This window comes from Anguilla anguilla, chromosome 1 (genome assembly GCF_013347855.1).
Source record: "Anguilla anguilla isolate fAngAng1 chromosome 1, fAngAng1.pri, whole genome shotgun sequence".
Lineage (NCBI taxonomy): Eukaryota > Metazoa > Chordata > Actinopteri > Anguilliformes > Anguillidae > Anguilla > Anguilla anguilla.
Genome location: NC_049201.1, coordinates 73190254 through 73216935, shown reverse-complemented (window position 1 = coordinate 73216935; position 26682 = coordinate 73190254). Strand labels below are relative to the sequence as shown.

Here is a 26682-nt window from a genome sequence, read left to right as displayed (position 1 = left end):
ATACACATAAAATTGGTACCACGTGTATCTGTGGATCTTATTTTATAGACTTCGACATTCAACATGCTGTGAAATCACCAAGAGAGTCAGACTAAGTTTTCAGGATAGACTTTAATTAGAACAAATTAAGCAGTTTCCACATGGTTTTTTTTTTAATATGTAAAAATCATACACAAATAAGCATCTTAACATTTTTAGCAACATGACTGTGAAATGTGGTTTTACAAGGGCTACCCATCCTATTTGCTTGCACAATACATCCCGCCTACCCCCCCCCCCCCCCCCCCCCCGCCAAACCCCACCAAACCCCACCCCTCCAATGCAACAGCCTCCTTCCAACTCAGGCAGATGTGCAGAATATAAATGTACAGCAGAGGCCCTTGTCACATTGCTCCTCAGCACAGTCATTAATGCGGGTCTTTAAAATCAATCTCATACCACATTGGCTTCACTGCAGAAGATGGGTGACAGTCAGATGGGTCATACAATATTTGATTGAACTGTTGTTGGCTCATTTAATTTTTACGCGTACACAGTGTCCAGGTACAAAAACGCATATTAGAAAAGCATACGTTGTTAGTAAAGTTGCTTCTATCAACAAGTCATAGACATCCAACCCTAAAAACCAGCAGTTTCTGTCCCCGGGCCCTCCAGGAAAGGAGGATTTATACCCCTGCTCTGAAACTACAATGACAAACCGCGCTGCTACCAAATAAATAAAGTTTACATCATTACATTACATTACATTACAGGCATTTAGCAGATGCTCTTATCCAGAGCGACGTACAACAAGTGCATTAGTTCATCATCATAAATAACATTGATTTGCCATTCGTGCTTTTTTATGATGCCTATACTATAGATGACTCAAAGATTCACCAGCTACTGACAGAAAGAATACATCCAGTTTAATTAAGAATATTGTCCTTATTAACGTACCTTGAACTTGGGACAGAAATGATAAAGGAGACACGTTTTGTATGTCTTTAACAGGTCATGTGCATGTCTGTTACAGTGGAGAAAAATTTTCTTCAATTAAAAAAAAGCATTCTGTAATGTATGTGCACTTGGTTTGTTTGGTTAGCCAGCTAGCAATCTTTTAACAGCCACTCGCACATATTTACATATTTCAGCCAGGAAAAGCTACTAACGACATAATCTGTCATAACCACTTCATTGGACCACTGTGAGTGAAACATTATCGTTAACGGGTTTGGGATTCTGTTACCGTTGTTGTTGTTAGAATGGGAGACCTTCTTGCGCAAGCAGCGAAACGTTAGAAGGAGCCGTCGTTTACCGGCTGAGCTGAGCCCCGGCGCCAGGAGTGCGTTACAGTTGAGGCGAGGCGCTGCAGCGTCTAACCCGGGGCGCGGTCAGTTCTTCCTGACCTCAGCGTACGTGGTCTCCGGTATGGCCGTGGCGACCGGGCCTGGCTCAGCCGCGGCCTGTGCCTTAACAGATCCCAGCTGGACTTTGCTGCCGTCAGCCTTACGAAAATGGCTGATGTCTGCGTAGGCCAGTTCCTGGAAGGAAAAAAAAAAAAAAGAACGGAAAAGATGTATGCAAAAATTCTGTCTGACCGCGAGGGAAATGGGAGAAAGCAGCATTCCCTAGGCTTCAGAGAGAGAGAGAGAGAGCGGCTTCATGGATAGAAGCTTTTCGGAATCGATATACCTGAGCTGAATAAGGTTCTCCGTACCTGTAGGTCAAAAGCTCTAATCTTTTAGCATTAAAAAAACACAAGGACACAGGGACAGTATGAACAGCAGTAGTGCAAACATCACAGGCACAGCACCAGACAATGTCATGCAAATATTCCACACAGAATAGAGGCAACATTCTCATGATAAAAATAAGTGGGAAGAATAATGTTCCAAAGTCTGTTTGCATATTTAAATGTATTTATTTGCCATACAGTAGATTAGATACTGTAGCATTATCACTGTGTTTCAGTCGGTAAATGCTAAGTTACAGCCAAAAATATTCCCAAGCATCATAAGATTCATTCATAAGGTTTTGCTTCTTTCACTGATCTTTTACCATGGACAAAATGGCAAATTACCCGAGACTACATCCTCTACAGGCTGAAAATTCTTAACAGGCACCAGTGAGTATACTATATTTGTCCTTCAACGGGCGTTGAATACTGTTCAAGTTGAAAATGACATGGGAAAAGGTCAAACGTGTTTTAGCCACAAGCTGTAATGGAAGTGAATGGTGAAATCAAATAACCGCTAAATCTTATATTATATGGCCAAGTATCACTCCACTGAACACAGCAACATCTAGAGAGAAATATACAATAAAAGATTTTGCAGTAATATGACTTTATGAACATTATGAAATAACGGCTCAAATTCATGAGTACAGACTGCTGTGGGATTCTGTTCAGTATGTTTACGTAGTTTTGGGCGCAAAAATGTTCGCTATCGACGGACAAAATCATGGGTGAGTGAAAAATAGGCCTGGATATCAAAAAGGCCAAATACCAACAGCAACCACACAAACAACATTCCAAACAAAGTGTTGTCAGGCGACTGATTCTGATACCGACAGGTTTGACAGCAGCCCAACAGAGAAGAGTTATTCCATCTGGCACCTCAAGTTTTACAAACAACAAAAAAGCAGGTGTATTGCTCACCGCATCCCCTCCGTTAGATTGGTGATTTGATGCTGAAACAAGACAACAAAAGGGGAGATTTCAAACATGGTGTTGAAGTCAGTTGGAATGACTGCTGTGACAACTGACTTCTTTTTTTCTTTTTTTCTTTTTCTGTTCATGTGTTGTATTGTCCTTGATCAGTTCCTTTTGCGTAACACTACAAGGTGACCTTTGAATATTTCATATTGTTCCTTATCAGATGACTTCCCGAAAATCAACCGCACATGCTAATAAAGCTACATAAATGGCCTACCAATAGCCAGAAAAGCTCTGGCATATCAGGCTTGATATTGTGAATAAATACAGCTCTAAAGTCTCCCTTTGAGGTTTTTTTCCCTGTCCCTCTGTGCGGCTGAGAGATATGAAAACAAACCAAACAAAGAATGCAGTGCAAAGAAAGGGTGACTACTGTTTGGATGATTTCAGGTTTTGAAATCGAGGTCTGAGTTCAGAGCCTTGTGGCCAAAAAGGATCTGTGCCTCACACGGGGTCGCCATTTACAGCCTCTGCTGGTGCTGAGCACTGACTGGTTGGCGCTGTGAGAGTTGAATTGTAATCCAATGTAATCTAGTGCGTACGTGCGATGGGAAGCAGTAGAAGCAGTGTGGGGCAAATGTGTCAGCGCCCTGTGCAAAGGGCCTACGGGAGGCAGGTGAGAGGAGACGGACAGTGAGCGGGCACAGCGGGCAGCCAGTACAGGGTGAGGGCCATTCTGGGCCTTTCCCACACACGGAACAACCTTGTCTGGCAGTGGGCAGAATGTGTATTCCGGTGAGAGAGACAGGCGCGACAAGCAGCAAGCACACAAAGAGGAGTGACGCAACGAGTGAACGAGTCATACTTACTGTTCCGGCCGCCGCGGTGTGTGGCCGTTGAGCTGGACCTGCGTAAACATCGCACAGATATCGGGTTTACTAGTCAGCCTTCACATGCTACCATCTCCAGTACCCCTGTATAAGTTCATTCCTCCTCATCTGAACTGCACGCACATAGAATAGGGTCCCAGTGTTTCTGCTTAACCTTTTCCCTCTCTGTGAGTGGTGTCATAAAGGTGGAGAGTCTCTATGGAAACAATTCCCATTACCGGTGTAAAAATATTCTCTTTCCCTTTTACATCCAAAATTCACCCATTAATCAAATTTTACATAAATTTAACCCAAACACATCCAAATATATATGTTCGAACAGCAGCAAATGTAGCAGAAGTTCCTCAATGTTTTTTGACGGCAACAAAAATGAATTTGCTAAAGGTGATTGTCTGATTACTTTGAATCACGGCCAAACAAACCTTTATATACACAATGACTGAAAAACATTGAGCAATATTATGACTAGTTATGGTATTGAAATGATGAATACTGACACAACATACACGATAGCCTTATACCTATAAATGCAATGGTAATCAGTGCAGTTACTTTACTGAGTACAACAAGGACTTTGCTGATACATAAAACGGCTGTTTGACTGGTGTAATAACTGATCTAGGGTGATGAAAAGTGTTCTGCACTGATCTAACTTGACAAAACAAATCTAGCTCAACAGTTACTTGGGATATAATTATTATCCATGCCAAATCATGCATAAATTAAAATAGTCCTGCCAATTTCACAGTCATTTCACGTGGAATGACACTTTTCCATTACTCCGTAAATTTCTTCCGCCCTGTGTCTAACCCTGTGTATCCAGCCGCTGATTTTGTTATTCAAACTCTTACGGGCCGAAACAGTTATTTCCTTACAGACAGAACAAAGGTCTAGGTCATAAACGTGATGTGATTATATGTTGAAGGCTAAATGTGTCAATATACGACTGTTAGTTCGTGCTGAGCTACCACACACTGGCACTGGGCGTTATCTGGCTCATCGGCTCTTACTGTACCTCACTCAAATTCTGGGGGGGGGTAAGGCTGCTTGAAATGAACTCACCAGACAACTAGTTTGACTACTGCAATTCCTATAACGACGTCATTTCAAGTGAATGGGAGCCAGCATGATTTTCTCATTGTTCACCACGGCTACAAATTGAATTACCAGTATTGCTGGTGTCAGGGCAGACAATTAAACAAACACTAAAAACAGTGTTCAACCAATGTCATCGGTGATGTTTGCTTACTGGACACAAGTCAGAGATGGGACCTACCCTACATTTAGACCTCATTATAAAAATTGTTGATGAGCCCTAAGGGAGCATGAAGTGTGTTCCTCTTAGCTAATACTTCTATCTCTCACACATTTGAGTCTGTGTGAGAGGCGGTCATGCCTCTCCAGTTCTCTGTGCTATTGGAAGTATCTCCCTGACTCACTGCAGTGAACCATTAACCCAGAGGTAAACTACACCCTCGCATAGAACTGCTAATCTCTCCCAGATAAGACTGATGGGAAAACATGCACTAAAAGTGTGTTATCATTTGCCAGACTTTTGAACCAGTTGCAGGAAAACTATTGCCAGCTACACTTGGATATTCTGTAGGGAAAGTGACAACATGTATGTAAAAAGCTTCAAAATGTCTCTGATATGCTGTCAGTTCCATTGGCTGCATCATAACTATAATCATATATTAACTGTTGCTCCTCTGGAAACGATGGCCCACCTTGGTAAACCTGTAAGACCTGTACATATATTTTACGGACATTAGCATGCTTTTGTGCTCTACATGTATGAGGTCTATATAATACTACACATGGCCTATAAATGACAAGAAAAGAGGGTCCCTAAGTAGCTTAGGTCCCAAAGGGGTTTCATGTGAGTTCTGACTGTGCCTTAGGGCCTAGATATTGTACAGGTCGGACCATGGCCTGTGCCATTACATGGCAATTACAAAGTAGGGCAACTAAACTGTTTCCTGGTATTAAAGATAAAAGTTATGACGAAAGACTTAAGATGTTGAAAAAAAAAGTTGAACCTTTTCTAGAACCATTTTATCTGTCTTTTAGTATGGCCCCCAGAAATACAATACTAACTGTGGTCTGACAAAGGTATTGTATAAGATAAGTATAACTTCCTTGGATTTACACTCAGTATTTTTGGCTATATATCCCAGAATCCTGTTGGCCTTCTATTTTTTACTGCTAGAACACTGCCTAGAACCTGAAAAGCTTTGATGTACTATTACTCCCAAATCTTTTTCAATTTGAGCACATTCCAATTTTGTTCCTCCCATGAAGTTGTTCTGGCTTATGTTTTTATTTCCCATATGTAGAACTCTACATCTCACTATACTGAATTTCATTTGCCAGGTTTCCACCTACTTCTGGATTCTTTTAAAATTTTCTGTCAGAAAATTTACAAACTTCAAAAGTTAACTAAACCTCCCAATTTTGTATCAGAGTCGCTGGTGACATTTCTTTTCCTTTAGACGACATTCCAAAGACCCAGTTCAGAACTGCCCTGGTGTGCACGTGCAATAATAATAATAATAATAATAATAACGAAAGCAAGTCAGAGTAGGTAACATGTATACTGATCTCTCGCCCTCCTCCCCCCATAAAAGAAAATTAACCAAGAGAGAGCACCAGAGTGTTTACCTCTTTTTCTTCTTCATGTAGAAAAAAGCCCCACCAGCCACTGCGATACACGCCAATGCGCCAAATATACCCCCAAGTATTGCCCCTAGTTGGGACTCAGAGTTGGGTCCTGCAGGAACTGTGCATAGCCACACAGTGCTGGTTAAAACAGTGCTGTACACACGCTAGCAATACAGCATTAACACAGTTCAGCCAGCGTAATAAACAGGTTCTGTATGCCAATCCAGTTCTAAATATGCTACAGGGCTTCAACTGAGCACTTGTAAATATTGTGGGACTGTTATGTACCATGTTTTGCTATATAGATTCACACCATCACTATTAGCACCGCATCACATGCTTGTACAGTTTGAAATGGATTTTAATTCAGATTAAATACATTTCAGTATGTCACTGTTAATTCCCATTATGGCTGTAGGACACCAATGGGATATAATGGATACTCTATCACTCACAGCCTCAAATATGATACTGATTCACTCATACTACATTGGTCCACTACACGACATTCATGCTTACACTATGATATTTGCATTTATGTTTTCAGCTTTCAAATATCAGTATCTCACCTTTAACAGTTAAAACATGGGGAGCTGAGGAGATATTTGAACCAGTCACAGAATTCTTAGCCACACAGGTGTAAGTCCCGCTGTCACTAAAGCCGGCATTCTCCACAGTAAACTCCTTTGTTATCACAGCAGTCTCTGTCCCATTGAGAGTCCAGGTGAAGGTTGCAGGAGGTACAGATGATGCAGAACAGGTCAGCACCACTGTATGACCAACTTCTATCTCACTGGGTCCCTGCATGACAACCTTCTCTGGACCATCTGTAACTCACAGCACAGCCAGTTAGAGTGAAGCACACTGCAGCGAGCACAGCTGCCAGAAATGTCGGGGTTGTACAGACACTAAGAGCTTCATCATGGCAGTGACAGCCAGGTTTGGGTTCATGGGTTGAAGTTTGCTAAGTGGAGCTATAACAACAAACTATTGTGTTGGTAAAATTCAGAGTAAAGATGTGCGTGTCATATGTCTACATTTTGGCAAGTGTGTGTGTGTGTGTGTGTGTGTGTGTGTGTGTGCAAAAGAGGATGTGCTGACCACAAACACCGGCCTGCTCTCTTGCGAAGTGAGACAGAGAAACGATTTTAAGAAAAGGAAGGTCAAGAGGCGGACAAGCCACCTCCACGCACACATCTACCAAAATGTCATTTCTAAAATTAATATTACTGAGTAGTTAACGTGAAGTTAACGTGGGGCCAGGTGCAAGGCAATTTCACTGCACGACCCATACCATGGTCAGAAGGACCAGGTGATTACCAAACCACAATAGGGGACCTACTCGGGTGCATACGTGACCATTTCCCAGTCCGAATGTTAAAGTACGAGGGATACAACGGGTCCATTGAATCTGTCGTAGAGCTATAATAACAAACTATGCACAGTCAAAACTATTACACCATGAAATTGTTTTTCCACTGTAGTTTTGAAATGTGTAAAACACAGAAATAAAAGACATTCTAGAGTTTAAAAATGAATATAGGCCACAATTCCCTCTACTCACAGTTGACGGTAAGGTTATAGCTGACAGAATCGGTGCTCACAGGGTTGGTAAGTCTGCATTGGTATTGTCCATTGTCAGTGCCTTGTAGAGGGTCTATGGACACAGAGCTGTTGTCACCAGAGAAAGTGATTCTGTTGCTAGAAGACAGTGGATTCCCATCCTTCAGCCACTTCCTGGAGATGATGGTTCCAGCAGTTGCCTGACAGCTCAGTTTGGCAGAGCTGGTACCTGCGATCAGTACTTCTGTGGGACCTGTGATGCTGGCGCCAGATATCTTCTCTACATAGGAGAGAGAACACGAGTGCACACACTCAAAAAATGAGGAGGTAATAGTTTCAGTCATTTCAACACCAAAATGTGTGTCTGAATCCTTATGTTAAACCATTGCATGAAATATTGGAATGTTGGTCAAAATTGTAGTTCTAATGTATGAAATTCAGAATTCGGTATCTGAATGACAAACCGATTTCATGCATGAGCCGTTCAAAATTACATATACAAAATCTGAACATTACCAGTTCCCACCTAAAAAAAAACAACTGTAATGTCAGAGACTATGGAGATATCTATGGTGTGAAAAATCAATATTTTGTTGCCATTAATTTCCCTCACAGGTTTGCTCATTAGCAGCAACCTGCTGAAATATCTAGTATCACTTTGTCTGAAAAACCTGGAACAGTGAATCCATGAGAAACCTGGTCTCTGACTCACTAAGTTTCATTCAGAAACCTGCTCTCTGGAACATTGATTCTATGAGAAACCTGGTCGCTGGAACATTGGTTCAATGAGAAACCTGATTGCTAGAACATTGATTCTGTGAGATTCCTGCTCTCTGGAACACTGAGTTTGAGAGAAACCTGCTCTCTGGAACATTGAGTTTGAGAGAAACCTGCTCTCTGGAACATTGATTCAATGAGAAACATGGTCACTGGAACATTGATTCTATGAAAAACAAGGTCGCTGGAACGTTGATTCTATGAGAAACCTGGTCGCTGGAACATTGATTCTATGAGAAACCTGTTCTCTGGAACACTGAGTTTGAGAGAAACCAGCTCTCTGAATCACTGTGTCTGTGAGAAACCTGCTCTCTGGAACACTGAGTCTGAGGGATGCCAGTCTTTCAAACAACACAAAGTTTCTCTCCCTCTGTCAGTTTTAAACTCTAATTTTCGTTTTGGTCGGCCAAAGCTTTATTGTCAAACATATGTGCACTGCCTTAAAATCTTTGGTGGAAACTCATTTATGTTGTATGTCTTGGTTTGGACCCCAGGAAGACTTGCTTTTTTCTTTGGTGTCAGCTAATAGGGATCCTATTAAACTTGGACTTAAAACTGAAGCTCCTCATATCAATTTCTTTCAAAATAATATGCATTCATACAAATTTGCCTAGTATCTTTAGACACATATACACCCATAGAAAAAAAGATCAGCTTCTGCTTGTGATCTCTGATGTTTTCCCATGATCCCCTATGAGCCAGTCATAGAGCTGTGACACTGAATGGTGGGCAAAGAGTAAAACCAGGTACGCTATCATGCACCATTTCTTAGAAGAGAGGAGCTACAGTACAGTCTGAAATTATAATCTTATTTTCATTTGCATTATTTACACAATGCACTTTCAAGGACACAAGCACAAATGGAACACTTTGGTGGGTAATTAAATAAGCCAGTTACAAAATGCTTAACGATGAACAATTCAGTCTATAGTACTTTCATTTTCCCTTACAGCAATAACACAGCTGGTTAAACCAAATTTTTCACCCAGTCAAGAGCAATGTTTTTATTGTATTTTTTATATTACTTTCAATGATTTTCAGTCATATGTATCCCCACCTCATATTACACTGCAAGATTTTGCTTCTCACAAAAAGAAACAGTCCGACAATGAAAAAATCCTTTTGCCAACCATATATGAATCCTCAATTGACTTACAATTCCTGGTTATCCTCTTTATACCTTCAGATGTTTTTTAGCTTATACCACAACATATGATATGCCATTTGGACATGCAATGGTTCCCACATTCTTAAAATAAGAGCACTAAGACTATACTGATAGTTTCCGGTCTAAGTAGAGAAGTAAATCGCAGCAATTATTCATGGATTGTCATTTTGCTTGCTGGACATGGAAACGTCTTGCCTGATTCAATAACCAATTAACAGTGTCCTCTTATGAAACAACAGAGCAAGGTCCCATGACTAACAGAAACCTTGTTTATTCTGTGGCAACATCTCAGTCTTCTTCTAGTCACCTCTACAGTAACACAACCAGTATCTTCACCTACTGCGAGATCTCTGTCTAAACCCCCAGTGTTGTCTATATGCCTCTTACTTACCCATGACAGAGATCAGTAAGGGGTCAGAAGGCTTAAACCTCAGGGTTTCGATGTTATGGGCCCAGCAGGTATAATTGCCACTCTGATTCTCCTGAATGTTCTCCAGCTTCAGTTTCTGACCCTCTGTGTTCAGCATTGTCCCATTAAAAGCCCATTTAAACTCTGCAGGAGGGCTGGACTGAGCTGAGCAGGACAGAGTGATGTTGGACCCTGGGGTTTGGAATTCCTTCGAAGGGTCCACAGTCACCTGAACATTATCCGGTCCAACTACAACACATTTCTTGTGTTAACAATACAAAAAAATGGATTTTGAGAAGAATTTGAAAAGGCTGAAGCAAAATCTGGCTCATACTCAATTGACCTCATCATCAGTGATCAACCAGAACAACTACAAGAAAGCATTTTCTCTGCGATCACTCTACCATTGCTAACAAGGTGACAGTGACACAGCAAAACGTAAAGGAAAAAGCATCACTGCATTACTAGGCAATAAGAATGGTCAGTCATTAAGGTCTGGAATCACTGTACTGTACAGAATCTACGTAACTGAAGCATTGGTAATTCCAACAATGAAACAAACTTCTCAAACTTGGGAATGGGAATAAACATGTTTCTGTTCATAGACTCGGTTTTGTTTTGACTCATTCTTTTGAAGGTTGCACCAAAATACTGATTGTATAGTAATGGCATCTGTTCTTACTGAGCTTTACTAGAAATCGATGCTGGGTTACTCCATGACTCTTTACTGATGACTCTACGTTGTTGTTTTCTGCTATCAGTGCATACAACAATACTTCCTCACACTTGTTTTGTGTTTTTCTTCACTGCAATTCAAGTAAATATTTGAATTGAGCATGGTTAGTTAATCTACCAGCCAATTCCCTGTATACTCAAGCCTTCACCAAGAGCGGATTTGTAAACAGTAGGAAAATTCATAAACATAATGAGTGTAACTTAGTGAAGTTTGATTGTGACTAATAGAGTAAGACTAATAGCATATATGGAAGAACATAGTTAAGATGATTGGCAGCATACCTGTTGAAAATTCCAGCTAAGACCAGCTAGGATTCAAAGCTGGTTTAAGATAGTTTAAGCTATGTTTTTGAAACTTCTAGCTGGTGACAGCTGTAGCTGGTAAAAGCCAGTCTCTATTTGGACAAAGCTTGTCAAACCTGGTTCAGCTGGTAGTACAGGCTGGTGGTCACACTGGTAGACTAGCTGACTATATAGGCTGGGCATGGTGAACAGCTGGTTGACCATGCATCTTGACCAGTGTAGGCTGGTTTAAGCTGGAATTTTCAACAGGGATAATATAAAGTAAAAAAATACAGGGAAACACATATCCCTTCTTGTAAATCAGCATTTGCCTTTCTAAAGGGGAAAATATTCCAAGAACTTTGTAAGTCACCTGATTTTTAATGGAAAAGACAGCGCAAGATGAATACAGATTCTCAATAGTATTTCAGAATAGAAAAGCAGAAAAGTAAAGCAATTAATAGTGTCATACCCCTACAGTAGCACTGAATAACAGACAGGCACAACCACAGTAATTAATTCTGATGAGAATATTAGCATGGCATGCAACAAACACAAGATCAGTCAAAAATTTTAAAGGTGCAAAGCGTGTTACGTAAAGCAAAACAAAGCCATCAATAATTGCTGTGCATGCAGATTAGAAACAGACTCACAACTGATGTTGAGGAAGACTGGTGGACTGGTGCCACTACTGACGACATTGTACACCGTGCAGAATAGAGGTCCCCGGTCAGACCTCAACACGCTGGATATGGTGAGAATCCTGTTGTCATCACTCAGATGAACACGCTCACTGGGTGTAATATCAGAACTTCCATTATGCCATCGATAAAAGAGGGAGGAGCCAAGGGCGGAGCATGTTAGTGCAACTGTGTCATTGAATTCCACTAAGTTGGTTGCATTGGCCCTCACTGTCACATTGGAGACTGGCTCTGTGGGTTCAAAACACAGGTAACACAGCGGTGAAACTGTATACTGCTTTATTAAAGGAAGTTTTACCGCTCATGAAGTAAGCTACCTCATGTAATTGAATAAAGTTCAATACATATTGCATATGCAATATGAAAAGCACTATAAAAAGCACTATATCCTGCAAATTAAGCAAATTAAAGCACTATATTCTTCCTGATAATGCACTGGGAACCCATTCTTGAAGAAAATATATACAATAAATCCTGTTCTGATTTTCAGGTACAAAGGTAGGTTTGGCTAAATATACACATTTTGGGCCATCTGTACTAAACTAACTCAATCTACTGTATCACATGCTGTACTGTATGTCTTTTCAAATGGCAACTGAGGCCTTTTAACAATGGACAATATTGACACATGAAAAGCATAACACATTGCAAAATGCTCAATGTAAAATCAACTCTTTATAAAACACTTTTAACTCAAATTGACTACATTTAACCCCTGCTGGACTCATAAACTCCATTAGAGGACATTTAAATAGAAGTCTTTTTCTTTGCTGCTTCTGTTTGCATCCCAGACTGAAAACAACCGCAACCTATGAAGGGATATCAACACCAGCATCCACCATTGATAAACCACTCAATGGACTTGGAGAGAACTCATCAAATGAACTAGGAAATGCTTTGTTCTATTAATTGTTTTCTTGAGGCACGTGAAACAGAATTTTTTTGTTGTGAGATTGACATGTTACCATCTGTTCTGTAACATAGACATTTTATTATGAAAATTATTGTTCTTATAGTCAAAGGGCACTCAACAAACCCTCTATTTGAAAGTTAAAATAAATTTCTATGCTTTGTGAACATGTAAAGGGAAAAACCACAGTAGGACATGGATGCATGGAGTAAAATTCCAATTTAAAAGCATTCAATGAACACTTTCTTGAGTGCAGCTCTTGTATATCAGAATATTGAGGCAACAGGGATAATATACTGTCGTAGAGGGGAGTTTTTTGGATTTACACCTCATTTTACCCTTAAATATCACCATGTGCTTTAAAAAATAAATGTACTGTAAAAGTCTCAACTTAGTCTTTTGTAAAGCAATGTGGGATCAGCAAACTTTCCTCCAATTGAAGATTTGACATTTATAATGTCTGTACAAATTCAGACATTTACAAGTAATTCATGCCCATTAGCAAACAGAAAGAACAGACTTTGCCAAAGGTACAGGGATGGTCTATATAGCTTCCATGCTGGGTACTTACCGTACACGTTCAGTGAAGTTTGCCCAGTCTGTGTTGCACCAATACCTGATGTCAGGACCACAGAATATGGCCCAGAGTCTCTCAGTGTCAGCTGTCTGAGCTCCAGAGAACCAGTGACCCTGTTCAAACTCACTCTGCCCTCGTACCCTAGCCCTGGGGTAACGCCAGCAGGACCAGACCCAATTACACTTACAGGTGCAGAGCCATTATTAAAAGTCCAAGTTATTGTTAAAGGTTCTGGACTTGTTGAGCTAATGGTTGTTTTGAATGTTACATTTCCTCCTACTACTCCAGTCAAAGATCCTGGTGGGAGAACTTGACCAGAAGAGCACCCTGAGGGAAAAGAGAGAAAAAGTTCCTGTAAATATTTTCCACGCACAGCTGAAGTATAAACATGCTCATGTGTTTGATGAGGTTTTTAAAAAAAATTATTTTCATCTCAGTCAGAAATGCTCAATCAACTGTAGGTCCATGACATCGCCACAACATTATCATCAGGTCAGGAAAGCACACAAAAGCAACCTTTTTTTCCTCAAAACAGTGCTTCTTTCTGCAGACCTCTAGACTGTAGTGTGGCCCCACGCCTTCTATTTCAGTATCAAAAGTGGGCTTAAAAGGACGGAGTGTAGCACAGTTGGTAAGGAACTGGGCTTGTAACCGAAAGGTCGCAGGTTCGATTCCGGGTAGGACACTGTCATTGTACCCTTGAGCAAGGTACTTAACCGAAATTGCTTCACTATATATCCAGCTGTATAAATGGATACAGTGTAAAAATGCTATGTAAAAGTTGTGTAAGTCGCTCTGGATAAGAGCGTCTGCTAAATGCCTGTAATGTAAATGTAAATGTAAAAGCACAGACGCACAGGGTGCACCCACCGCTTTAACTCAGAGTAGGTAGTCTACATACTGGTGATGCACTATAATATTGGAATTCTGTCACCTGATCATAACTCAACTTAACCCCATTTTAAACTTATTTGAACTTATCAGTATCAGGCTAATACTAAGATTATGGATTATATGATGATACAAGATGCATGAGCCAAGATGCACCTGAACCTCTGTTATTTTTTATTTATTTATCATTTTTACCATTTTTATTTTATGCATAAGTTGGCATCTGTGCTCATCCATTTCTCTCATGAATGCAGAAGCTCTGTTGCAGTTTGCATTTGTGGTATAATGCAGAACAGGGAGGCATCAGCATCAGGAAGGCACGGCCTGACCAATATCAGCTACTAATATCAGCCGCATAATTTCCATAATGTAGATCCCCGGTATATACAAAAGGCGTATACAGCTTCAGCAGGACTGAATTGCATTCTTAAGTCAGCCTTTAATTTAAAATAATCAGAGATCCATCTATCAAATTAATTCAAGTAAACACATTCATAAAAGACCTTTCTATGAGGCTCTGATTGGTAGTTCCTCCAGTAACTTGCACAACCGTGATATTTTACCGGTGGAGCACAGTCCCATTGGCATATGGCACTGTTTCTCGGATGACAGCAGTATTCTGACAGGTAGCTTCATCTTTAATGAAAACCATGGTTAGTGGATCTTTTATGAATTTGTTTTCCTCTTTTGGCCTTGTTATCTCAGTTGTGATAGAAACTGAAGGGATAAGGACATTCTTGACCGCAAAGGAAATAAGTTGTCTTACTCTTCAGCACCAGCCTTTCAAACTTCAATCCACTGGTTTTGGGCGAGATGTGCACATTGGAATGAACAGTGATAATTGAACTCTAACAGAGTACATTTTCCAGTAAAATTATCTTTACCCAGGGTGCTGGAGCATATCCCAGTGTGCACTGGGCAAGAGTCAAAATACACCCTCTATTGCAGGGCACACACACACCATTCATACCTATGGGCAATTTAGAGTCTCCGATTAGCCTGCCTGCATGTCTTTGGACTGTGGGAGGAAACCGGAGTACCCGGAGGAAACCCCCACAGAGACACAAGGAGAACATGCAAATTCCACACAGGCCGGATTCAAACCCAGGACCTTCTTGCTGTGAGGCAACAGGGCTACCCACAGCACCACCGTGCCGCCCCTGACATACGGTATATCAGTTTATCAGGTATACAAACATATATTCAGAATGTGCATTTCCATATAAACCTGTTGTATTCCAATGTCGGCACATGTCAACAGATGCTTTCGAATATAAAGCAATATAGCAAAATGTGTCCACTCCTTTGGCAATATATCAGTGCAAATATACACATTGCTACCTTATAGGGGGGTATATCCACCCTCTTTGTATACCAAATGACTAAAATTCTTCCAAGGAGACTTTTAAAATATTTTGTAAAATACTCAAATAATAGTGTCCAAGACTTCTTGCAGGGTCTTTTTAGTTTTGTACAGCAGTTAATAAAGATGTATTTACCAAGCCTTAATGGAATAAGTGGTGGGACTTTTTTTGTGGTATGACATTTCATGAATACAGTTCACCCCTCAATAACCCATAAATACAATGAAAACAAGAAACGAAACATACTACAAGGCTTATTAAGAAAGGAAGAGTATCGAAAGTCGACTGCATGGCCAGATTGACCATAGGGTCAAAAGCAGTTAAATCAGGACAATGAAATACTACGACCTCCAGCTCTTTTATATGAAAAGATACAAACCTGGTTCAGCTCTAGATTTAAATTGTTCATATAAAATAATTCGTCTTTTCTCTTGACAGTGTATGAAATTACATATCTCTATGCATAGCCAGTTTCTCGTACGAACTCAATTTCAACTCCAAATGCAACTCCAACCCACGTAGACCCATTAAGAAACAATATCGTTTATTTACTTAGTTTTAGTGATACACAATTTACAGACTACAACGGCATTCTAGTTTACAATACTTTGATGAGACCATATCATTCGGTGTATCTTTCACCGGTAAAGTTAGGACAAGAATATCAAAATACGTCGCCCGACTTGCGCCTATTCAGTCCTCACGCCCAGTTCCAGTGAAGTAGAGGAAATAAGATCAAATATCTTACCTACAACTGACAGCAATACCACTGCAAAAAGACGTAAAGTGTGCGAATCCATTATGAACGGACAGAAGATGTCAGTTCTCCAAACAAGACCATCGCGGGATATAAAGACTGCACCCCATACCAGTAAATGTCATCTTAAAGAAACCCGCCTATTACGACGCACAGTGGTGCTGTTCTATTATATTACTGACATGTCACGTGATCCTTCTCCCCATCTTTGTCTTTTTGAATGTAGTTCATAAAGAAAAGACAAAACTGTAAGTGAGTTGTAATGCTTTATACACTAAAATAAGTAGGATAAACAATAAATTGAAATTGCTTTAATGTAACAGTTCAGGCTACAGAACCTCGGGAAACGTAGGCTACAATTTATTTCAAATGATCATCTCATCTAGTGCTCTAACTGAACAATATGCCGTGTTTTATGTATTCAAACACAAGTATTCTTAATATTTAGTTCTATAGCCGGAAAATTATAAACCTTAGAAAAATGTCAATTCTGGAATATGAACTTGGTCTATTCATTCTGTAATGGCAAAGCCCATAGAACCACTTAGCTTTAACACAAGACAAGGCTAATTGATAACCTACATGAAGAAAAGCTGACTGGTAAATGGACTGCATTTATATAGTCCTTTTATCCAAAGCGCTTTACAATTGATGCCTCTCATTCACCCATTCACACACACACACACACACACACACACACACACCAACGGTGAAAGCCTACCATGCAAGGTACCAATCTATAAACTACCTACTTCTTCCCAGTGTTAACTTGAAGTACAAAATTCATTTTCATACAGTAGGCTAGGCTACTTCATTACAAAAAAATTTTCCTTGAAGGACACGAAATCTCCCGAACTCCCTTAACTCTGGTACTGTAGTGCCCTCTAGTGGTACAGTTTAGCACACACAGCATGGGCCGCTCTCCATGGTGACTAAATGTTAGTGAGAGAGCATGCTCTTTATCGTTCATTATTGCTCAATGTCATGGGCATATCAACGACCCTCTTTCTCCCAAATGTAGCACCGAGCGTTCGATAAGGTCATAAATATGCCTGCAAATTACATAGTATTGACATAAATGGATAGGCTATGAGGGTGATAGAGCATTAAAGATATCCGGTTGAGTGTTTTTACTATTTCTGATCATTTTTTTGCATTAGTAATGCTATATTCATTGGCCTTCCGGGCAAAGTAATGAATAAACTATGACTAGTTCAAAATGCTGCAGCCAGGATATGAACTAGAATGAAAAAGATATGCACATGTTACCACTATTTTAAAATCATTAGACTGGCTGCTGGTTGATTTGGTGCTTTTATGGATTTTTAAAGCTACTCACAGACTTGATCCTGACTATTTAAATGATCTTCTAGTGAAATATGTTTCCGTCAGAGCTCCTCATCCCACAGTCTAGGACTAAAACAAATGGAGAAGCCGCTCTCACTTCATATACCCCTAGACTGTGGAACAAGCTTCCTTTGGATCTGAGGCCGTTGGAATCTGAATAATTTTAAGAGCTGTCACATTTATATAGATGGGGGCATCATGTTGTTTTGGTCACCTAGCATCCAATTCCCGCTGGAATACACTCTGAAAACAATACTAACTTTTCAAGGACCAACTCTTAATTCATTGTAAATAAAAGGATAGCGTTATACCCTATCTGAAAATTACTCCCGGAACAGATTTTTACTTAACTCCCTCAAAAACTGTTTTAAATAAATAAATATTTCCCGCAAAAGTTGTCACACTGCTCCACTCCTTTTGGAGATGGTATAGTATGATGGGTGGATCAGTTCAAAATAAGGAGAAGCCTAAGGATAAGAATAAGGAGAGGCCGAAGATTAAGGAGAAGGAGAAGATAAGCCTACGGAGAAGGATACGCCTCGGGAGAAATAAAAGCCTAAGGATAAGGAGAAGCAGAAGAAGAAGGATAAGACTAAGGAGAAGCAGAAGGAGAAGGGGAAGGAGAAGACGAAGGAGATTGGGAGAAGAAATACGGATAATACTGTATGCTTTGTAAAACTGCAGAATTTCCGTAAGCTTGGCTGCCCACAAGTTGGAATCACGGTTCATTTTTCCACCAGCTGTATATAATAAAATATCTCCATCTAATCAGTTTGAAATGCTGTTGCCATTAATGATTGGATTTAATGGAGCAAAGAGCAAATTGGAGAAAAGAGCAAGTTAGTTCGGCAAGCTCAAAGCAGTTCAATAGTTAGCTGACAGTTTGTTAGGCTTCACATCACCATAAAGGGGAATGTTCCGCTGAATTTTATATTTTATATGTTGGGTTTCATGCACATTTTGTTGATTAATGCAGCACGTGTGTAGTCTATGCTGTAGGTTTGCTTTGTGGGTCAGAGCTCACGTACAATTTATTCACGGCCCACCCAAATATTGATTTCTGGCTATGCCACTGGATTACTGTCAGCATTACTGCACAATGTGTGAACAAAGTATAAAGCTGCGTAGTAAAATGTCCAGTGTTAAATGAACTCTAACAGAGTTAATTCAACTCTTCATAGATAACTAATGTCATCTGTTAAGAGTTGAATTAACGTTAGACATTTTACTGTGTAGTTACTCAAGTGTGTATCTTAGTGTCAAGCGAGCGCAAATTTGATCGCACAAGAACAACGATACCTTTTATGTACAACTACCTTTCATTTATCAAAAGCATGCAATAAATATTATGTAATATCACAGATGTCCCATGATGAAGCAACTCCAAAGTCCAGTTCCTCAGCGATATAATAGGTAACCTCTGTCACGTCACTGCCTATAAACTAAATGCGTTAAATGGTTGTATAAATAGATTCCAAGCTATGTATATCGCTCTGGATACGAGCATCTGCTAAATGCCCAAATGTAATGTAATAAAACATGACATAGCGCCAGCAACACGTTAGGCTACACGGAAGACACTAGCCATCAAGACAAACAGGTTTAATTCAGCAAATAGGCTAGGCCTATATCACACGCGGCGATTTTACCACCTGCAATGTAATTATTTTTGTATGTCTATTTTTCATGCACAGTAAAATGTCAGGTGTTAAATAAACTCTAACAGCGTTAATTTAACTCTGAACAGACAACATGCGGTCCCACGCTGGAATTTGGGACCATTACATTACATTACATTTATTTGGCAGATGCTTTTATCCAAAGCGATGTACAAAAAGTGCATTTCATGGTCATAGACAACTGCTAAACACAGGTTCAGTAAGGTACAATATTTATTTTGTACAGCTATTTCTAGCCAAGAACACAGTTTAGTTCACACAGTGAACACTATTCAGACCTAACCTCTGCAAAGCCAACTAGGCAGAAGAATAAGCTACAGTATTAGGACAAATACAAATTACCAAAAGTGCTGGGATGGGGCAACATGTAACAAGTGTCATGAAAAGGGGGGGGGGGGGGGGGCTGTGGGAAATAAATATAGATGTACTCAAAAAACACAAGCCTATTGTATTGGGAAAGATATGTAGTTAGAGAGCACAGGCCCGGTGTATATGGGAAAGGAATGTATTAATGAGCACCAGCTGTCTCCTCCCTGACATATCATCCGGCTAGCAAAGGAGAAAGGATACAGGTGGACTAAGGTCGACCTTAGCCATAAGATTAACAACCGGCAGCAGGGAAGCGCTTCATACTAAAATAGGTGCGATTAGAACAAACACGTAGAACACACATTATTTCTGCCCTGCTAATTAAGCTGTATACAAGCATATCTGTGGAACTAATGGAAGCTTTTGCCTTTTCCGGAAAATGTGTTGTCAGAATGTGATTTATGACAGAAGGGGGAGAGAGATTCAAGTGGGAGACGAGCACTATCATTTTTAAAAAAATAAGGAAGGAAGGGGCTGATAAATAATGGTGTCCGAGAATTGGGTGTCAAATAATAATAATGGTGTCAAAAACATTACGTAATTAACTAAAATTAAGTATGAAGTACTAGATTTAAGCTACACAACAGGAGGAGTTAGAAAAATGGATAAAAGAAGCAGTTGGCCCCAGGGGAGGAGAGAGTGTGTTTTGGGAATGCTTGGAGAGTGATCGGATGTATTGTCTTTACTTATGAGTGACTGAACTGCGCAGATCAGCCCGGGTTATTGTATGTAATCTTTGATTCACTTACAATAAACCCAGCTGCATCAGACTCTGAGAAGTGTGCATCTTTTGAAGAAGCATTCAACAGTGTGGAGGAGAGTGACCTCGGCGTTCCTGGCCCAGGCCGGGGCCCGCTTTTCCTGCCCACAGGACCAAATGGTAGGCTATTGTTTAAGTGTTGAATTAACACTGATAAGTTTACTGTGCGGGTAAAGTGAGTTCAATTGTATTTCTCTACACGTTCATCTAATTTTGCATGCGTTCCTCGTCGATAGGCCCATAGAAGGAAACCCTCTTCGGGTCTGTGGAGCAAACAGCCTAGACTTTTATTTATTTATTTTGTGTGAAATAAGATTTTCAGAACATTTAGCTAATGTGAATGTTCTGGGATTGCAGTTGCAGTACATATTCAAGGTTATCAGCCTACTAATAGCTGCACAGATCAATTATTAAACGACTTGAGACTTGCTGTAAATAGCCCAGCCTACCAGTGAGCATGATGGTAAGGGGATGTGGCATCCGTAATCAGTAATCACTATTATGGTAAGCGCCGCTTTGGTCTTATCTCTTTTGAGTACAGACAGCGTACCTGAAGCCGACGTTAGTCATGATGGATGCGCTGCTTCCCACAGCCTTGATGCTACTGCTGACCTCAGGTAGCTGTGTGTGTGAGTGTGTGTCTGTTTTGGGTTTTCTTTTTGTTTGTTTGTTTGGTTTTTTGTTTTGTTTTTTGCCGTTAGTCTAAGATGTACTGCTTATGACTGAGCGTTCTTTTTGTCACAGTAGCTAAGCTAATTAATTTCGCTTGCATGTCCCCGTCTTCATTTTATGCACCGTACATAACGTTCTAAATCGAATGATCGATTGAATGAATGAATGAATCGAACTGCGGAACTTTTGAGTTTGTTTAATTTATTAGCAGTTAATATGCAATAGAACCCGTGTTTTGTTTGAGGCTCAACGGGCTATTTGAGAGATGGTGGGCTTCACTCTTAGCGCGCCACAGGATTACTCTGGTGGTAATAGTGCCTCGCAGAATGGGGAGTAAAGCCAGGGGTGTCACCATGGAGAATGCTCACCAATCCCCTACATTTGGTTATGATGGATCAAAAGACCCATCGCTGAGAGATTCAGGAAATAATTTTAACCGGCTATCATTTGCACTCTAAACTGCAGTATTTTATGTATCCATATTTCAGGTTTATTGTGATTCCACTTATCCATCTTTCATGTTAATTGTTATTCTAATTGTTAGTGATGGTTTTCAGAGCTGTATGTTTGACACAACTATTTTCCCATTAGATTTATTGAAGTATAAAGTATATCCCACCTTTCTCAAGCATCAGAACCTAAGCCTCCATTGTTTAAAATGTATTAAAGTTATAAAATTAATCAGCTAGTTACAAACACTTTAAGGGGTTGAAAGAGTACTAAATTCTGAGTCAAATGCATGGTAAAATGCATAATTTTGTTTTTTAATTAGTTAATATTGTAGGCATTTTCCCTACATGGGAATGTTCCCCAAAAGGAAGGAAACACATAATGACTATATATATATATATATATATATATATATATATATAAAGAAAGGAAAAGTGTCAGTTGAATTCAGGTCTACAGAAGACCTTCTGGATTCAGCTCTTCCCTTATGTCTCAATAAAATAATCTCAGGGGAGATTTCTTTGAGTAAGGCATATATACAAAGCTTACCTGGACTCAGAACTTACCTGACCTGAATACTCAGATTATTCAGAGTATTCTGGAGCTTGACAGAGTGATAGGTGCACTATAAATGGGTAAGCATAACATGCCTTGATCAAATAGTTTTATGAACTGTTCTATCTTTATCAAATGTTTATCAATATTTTTCTAAAGGCTTGCCTTAATTGTTAGCACCATTACTCAGGCTGTTAAACACTCTTCAATTTTACTTCACCACAATTATGTTCTGATCCAGTTTTATTTGTATGTCACTAAATTTATTTGATTGATTATATGTTATTGCGCTTATGCCTTAAATGCCTCTTTGCCTGACTAAATCAAGAAATGCTGTTTTTTCGGGTTGGTCAGTTGGTCATATCTTATACATCCTGAGCTGTTGATACATGAAAACATGAGCGTAGTTTTATAATAGCTGACTTAACAAATTTATTGATCAGATAATCTGTTCACAAAGGTGGGTTGTACTTGTGTATTGTTCAAATAAGTGCTAAATTTGAGCAATTAGACACTCTGTAAATGTCCCTCGTTTTCCCTCAGGCTGCTGTTCCGGTCAGGATGCACTACCATCGAGCCCGCTGCCCGGTGCAGTAGGAGGGAGTGTGACGTTCACGACTTCAATCGCTTCAACAGAAAAAGAATTAGACACAATCATCTGGCAATTCACTACAGGATCCGAAGCTGTAGTTACGGTCTTCAATTCTACTAACAACGCTGCTACGGGGCCTGAATACAAGGGCAGAATCGGTGTGGACACATTCACTGGTTCTCTGGAGCTCAGGGAGCTGACACTGAAGGACAGTGGTAATTACCGCGTGAACCTGACAGTAAATGGTACGGAACATACCGGAGAAACTACACTGGGCGTGTATGGTGAGTATAATGCGATGTAACTGTAGCAATGTGTTTCCAAGAAATGGTGTAACTCTTAGCAATATAAGCCATACAAAATGTATGACAGCTGTTTGACTGGGGTTATGGGTATTCTTGAATTGAGTGACACGTTGAGGGCAGCAGGGCAGGTGGAGGTAGCAACTCTGCACATACTGGTAATTGAGCAGTGTGGCACCGATGACGGATGCGAGTGTGGATTTGAATATTCAAACAAATTCTGTTTCTGTTCATGGTGCAAAGCCATTCCGCAGTTATACAGTAGGGAGTTGTAAAAGCTACTACATCAATTTTGAAAAATGAGACACTGCATGTAGTCTGTAGAATGTTACCTGGCTGTAACCTGGTCTTGACAAAGCCCATTGTGTCATTTTGGACTCGTGGTCATACTTGGCCGACAAGACAGTGCAAATTTGAACTTGCCTCGTCTATTTAGCTTGCATACATGGCAAGAACCTTTGTTGAAAGAGTCACTCAAGAGCTCATAAAAGCAAATTCTGAAAGATTTTCACCCCTGTGTTCCCAATGGTGGTTTTAACACCTACCTTATGACTGCACAAGTTCTTATTTCCTTTTGTTACCTAATCTCCAAAGTGTGTATCAAAATAAATCCTCTACATTGTTTTTAAATACATGAGTCAGATGGGTTTTAAAATTTGTTGAGTCACATGGTCTTGTTACGGCAGGAGAAAGCCTGATGCTTATTCATTTACATTCCTGTTTGAATATCCTGTTTTTTTTTTATTTAAAATTTTTTTTTTTTACATCGTTGTCTACTGAAAATGTTAGTGTGAAAAGTATTTCATCAATGTGCCACTGAATGTTTGAAGTGCTTTACGTTCCTGTGTGTACACCTGTTCGCCTTCCTCCTGTAGAGAACATAACTGGGATCAGCATCACAGGTCCCACAGAAGCACTGATCGCAGGTAAGAGCTCTGCCAACCTGAGCTGTCAGGCAACTGCTGGAACCAACATCTCCAGGGAGTGGCTGAAGGATGGAGACCCACTGTCTCCTAGCAACAGAACCAAATTCTCTGAGGACAACAGCTCTGTGTCCATAGACCCTCTACAAGGCACTGACAGTGGACAATACCAATGCAGACTTACCAACCCTGTGAGCACCGACACTGCCAGCTACAACCTGACCGTCAACTGTGAGTAGAGGGATGATTGGGTTAATTTCTTATTCTATCTCTGATTACCGTGTCTAATACTTTGTTTAATTTTTATTCTGTTAAAACTGGTTTTACTTTTATTAGTCAGCGATTTTGCCACAACATTTCCAGTGGTTGGTTTATTTATTTAAGAAGAACGCTTTTAACTTACATTTAATGTATTCCCATTTTTAAATACTATTTAAATGATATTGAACAAGGATTTATTTGATGTTATTATTATTATTAACATTATTTGGAAAGGGCTTTGAATGTTGCATGAGACAAGCACATTTACCATTTATGCAAAGTTAACTGTTGCGTTATTGCTGTAGCACCCTTTTGTTCCCTCCTGTGAGTTCAGGTGAAACTGACTGAATGCCAACTGCCTTGTCCTGTTACAGTTGGACCAGAGAACGTAGTTATAAATGGTGAGGCAGCACCAGAGGTCAATTCGAAACTGGAGTTAATATGCAGCGCAGAGTCGGTGCCTCCTGCTAGCTTTTCCTGGTTGGTTAATGGGACAGCCAGAGCGGCAAACGGCAGTCTCGTCATAGAGAACGTCAGCATTAATGACGCTGGGAACTATACCTGCGTGGCCAGCAATAATGTTACTGGACTGTAGTCCTCTTATGTCCTGCCCTTGACTGTGACAGGTGAGAGAGTTATTGCCCATTTTTTTATTTTCACCAGTACTTTATAGAAAAAATATATTTGATTTTTTTGAGTTCAATAAATATTTCATAATTAGCTTGTTCAGAAATTTAAATTTTCATTGCCAAAGCCACATTTTTAAACACCAATATTTTAAACTCATTGTTAAAAATGCATTCATAATTTTCTCTTTTATTGCAGTGTATGTGGCTTCTGGCACCATTCATAGTTGTTACATGGATTTTTACACTCTTACTTTAGCATACTGATGTGCAAACGTCCACAATAACTATATACATTCAGTATTTAACCATTCTGCTGTAAAGGACTGAACTGTACTATTGTGTCTCTGATTCACCAGAAGCACAGTGTAAACTGTTCAGTCTTAATCCACCCCTAACAGAATTTATACGGGATGAAATATACACAAAACTCTGTCAGCACTGAAGATTTTGTGGTGGGTCATTGGCCTATTACTGTACGTTCTCTACACGTCGTGTGTTTTCTGTGGGGTGTACGCAGTGGCCTGAGTGTGTTTCCATTTGTGTTTTTGGTGTGTCCCAGCGCCGGATCCACAGCCAGTCCCTGAATCTTCTCAGTCCCTCTCGGGCGGAGCTATCGCTGGCATTGTCATCGGCACCATAGGGGGAGCAGGGCTCATCGGCGGTGGAGCTTTCTTTGCCTATAAAAAGCTGTTTAAGTGAGAGGTGAGCATTGTTTCGCGTGTGTCTGTTGGGGGGCGCTGTGTCGGGGGGCTGGGGGGCTGTACTGCAGGCGGCTCATTTTCCTCCTGCCCTGAGATTGCTAGGCATTTAGGGAAGGCTAGAGACCTGAGGGCCACCATGAGTTGCAAAGGAAATCTAAAAACATATGCCGGGCACAATGTACCTTAAAAAAAGAAAAATAATAAATAAAAAAATAAGTATTTTATATATATGAGATGAGTGAAAGATAATATTTTGGAAAATGTGACTACATTTAGCATGTTGCCATAAGACCTCCCCAGTAGCACTGTACTGTACTTCAATTCACTGCGTTACTGCACATTTTCTTTATTGCATTGCATGTATCAGCACAACACTGTTTCTATGTTGTTTCAGGGCTCTCCTGCCACAAAGCTGTCTTTTCCTGTTGTTCTCCAAACATACGGTAGGAGGTTGCCGTGTGACCAGGACAGGATATGAAACCCACCCTGTACTTCTGGGACTATGTGATGATGTCACAAAGGTTCTGTGCATTTTGATGATGCTTGGAGAGCAAGAATGCATTTCTTCCATCTTTCAGCAACTTTACTGACTATTACAGTTGATTTATATTCAGTTACTTTTTTTAAACTGTAGCTGCGCAAACAAAATAAGTCTGTGATATGATTTCAATAATGAAGTTAAACAATGGTTCCTTTGCTTCACATTTCTTTATGATGAGGAGAAAATGTTTGTATGAAATGATTGTCTATTCAGTTGTTAGAGTCATTGAATTACCACTTTATAAATCAACAAAGCAGAAGCATGTGATACTGTGAATGAAGCCTCTTCAAATTTTTAATTGTATACACGCCACAAATCAATATTTTTATAAACTTCTTAATTTCCTTTTACAGAATGGAGTTTGCAAGAGATTAACCTTATTTTCATTTACACAAAATTGCAATACAATTTATTTTTGTCAATATTATTATTTTTAAATTCAATTAAAAATGTTATTTTTATTTACAGATTATTGGTATTGTCAAGTTCTTGGTTTTCTAAATAAAATAATCGAATTTTGCTGTAACCTGTGACAATGGTACCATATATTTATATTCATATATTTTTATTTAAGCGCT

At 39.9% G+C, this 26682-nt stretch overlaps 2 protein-coding genes across 2 annotated transcripts; one reads left to right on the top strand and one right to left on the bottom strand.

Annotated features, from left to right (window-relative positions):
- Positions 1-532: 532 nt before the first annotated feature.
- LOC118233331 (carcinoembryonic antigen-related cell adhesion molecule 5-like) lies at positions 533-16485 on the bottom strand. The gene is made up of 10 exons (XM_035429303.1): positions 16315-16485; positions 13306-13638; positions 11777-12055; positions 10089-10355; positions 7754-8032; positions 6759-7016; positions 6190-6307; positions 3508-3545; positions 2642-2673; positions 533-1523 (listed from the first exon to the last, which is right to left on the bottom strand). The coding sequence occupies exons 1-10, from the start codon at positions 16364-16366 to the stop codon at positions 1374-1376; spliced, it is 1806 nt and encodes a 601-aa protein (XP_035285194.1). The 5' UTR covers positions 16367-16485; the 3' UTR covers positions 533-1373.
- A 3934-nt stretch (positions 16486-20419) lies between these two features.
- On the top strand, positions 20420-26630 carry LOC118224601 (carcinoembryonic antigen-related cell adhesion molecule 1-like). The gene is made up of 7 exons (XM_035412149.1): positions 20420-20598; positions 21015-21095; positions 22699-23031; positions 23925-24203; positions 24608-24859; positions 25422-25564; positions 25958-26630. Exons 2-5 carry the CDS (start codon positions 21047-21049, stop codon positions 24826-24828), a joined length of 882 nt encoding a protein of 293 aa, XP_035268040.1. The 5' UTR covers positions 20420-20598; positions 21015-21046; the 3' UTR covers positions 24829-24859; positions 25422-25564; positions 25958-26630.
- Positions 26631-26682: the final 52 nt, after the last annotated feature.

What these genes read in the sequence shown, in the direction of transcription:
- LOC118233331 (XM_035429303.1), bottom strand. Translation starts at nt 16,366, where the DNA reads ATGGATTCGCACACTTTACGTCTTTTTGCAGTGGTATTGCTGTCAGTT. An exon ending in AACTTCACTGAACGTGTACG is followed by an intron (nt 12,056 to 13,305) that starts GTAAGTACCCAG and finishes TTGAACCCACAG; the next exon opens with AGCCAGTCTCCAATGTGACA. An exon ending in AATCTAACGGAGGGGATGCG is followed by an intron (nt 1,524 to 2,641) that starts GTGAGCAATACA and finishes TTTTCCTTCCAG; the next exon opens with GAACTGGCCTACGCAGACAT.
- LOC118224601 (XM_035412149.1), top strand. Translation starts at nt 21,047, where the DNA reads ATGATGGATGCGCTGCTTCCCACAGCCTTGATGCTACTGCTGACCTCA. An exon ending in GATGCTACTGCTGACCTCAG is followed by an intron (nt 21,096 to 22,698) that starts GTAGCTGTGTGT and finishes GTTTTCCCTCAG; the next exon opens with GCTGCTGTTCCGGTCAGGAT. An exon ending in CTACAACCTGACCGTCAACT is followed by an intron (nt 24,204 to 24,607) that starts GTGAGTAGAGGG and finishes GTCCTGTTACAG; the next exon opens with TTGGACCAGAGAACGTAGTT.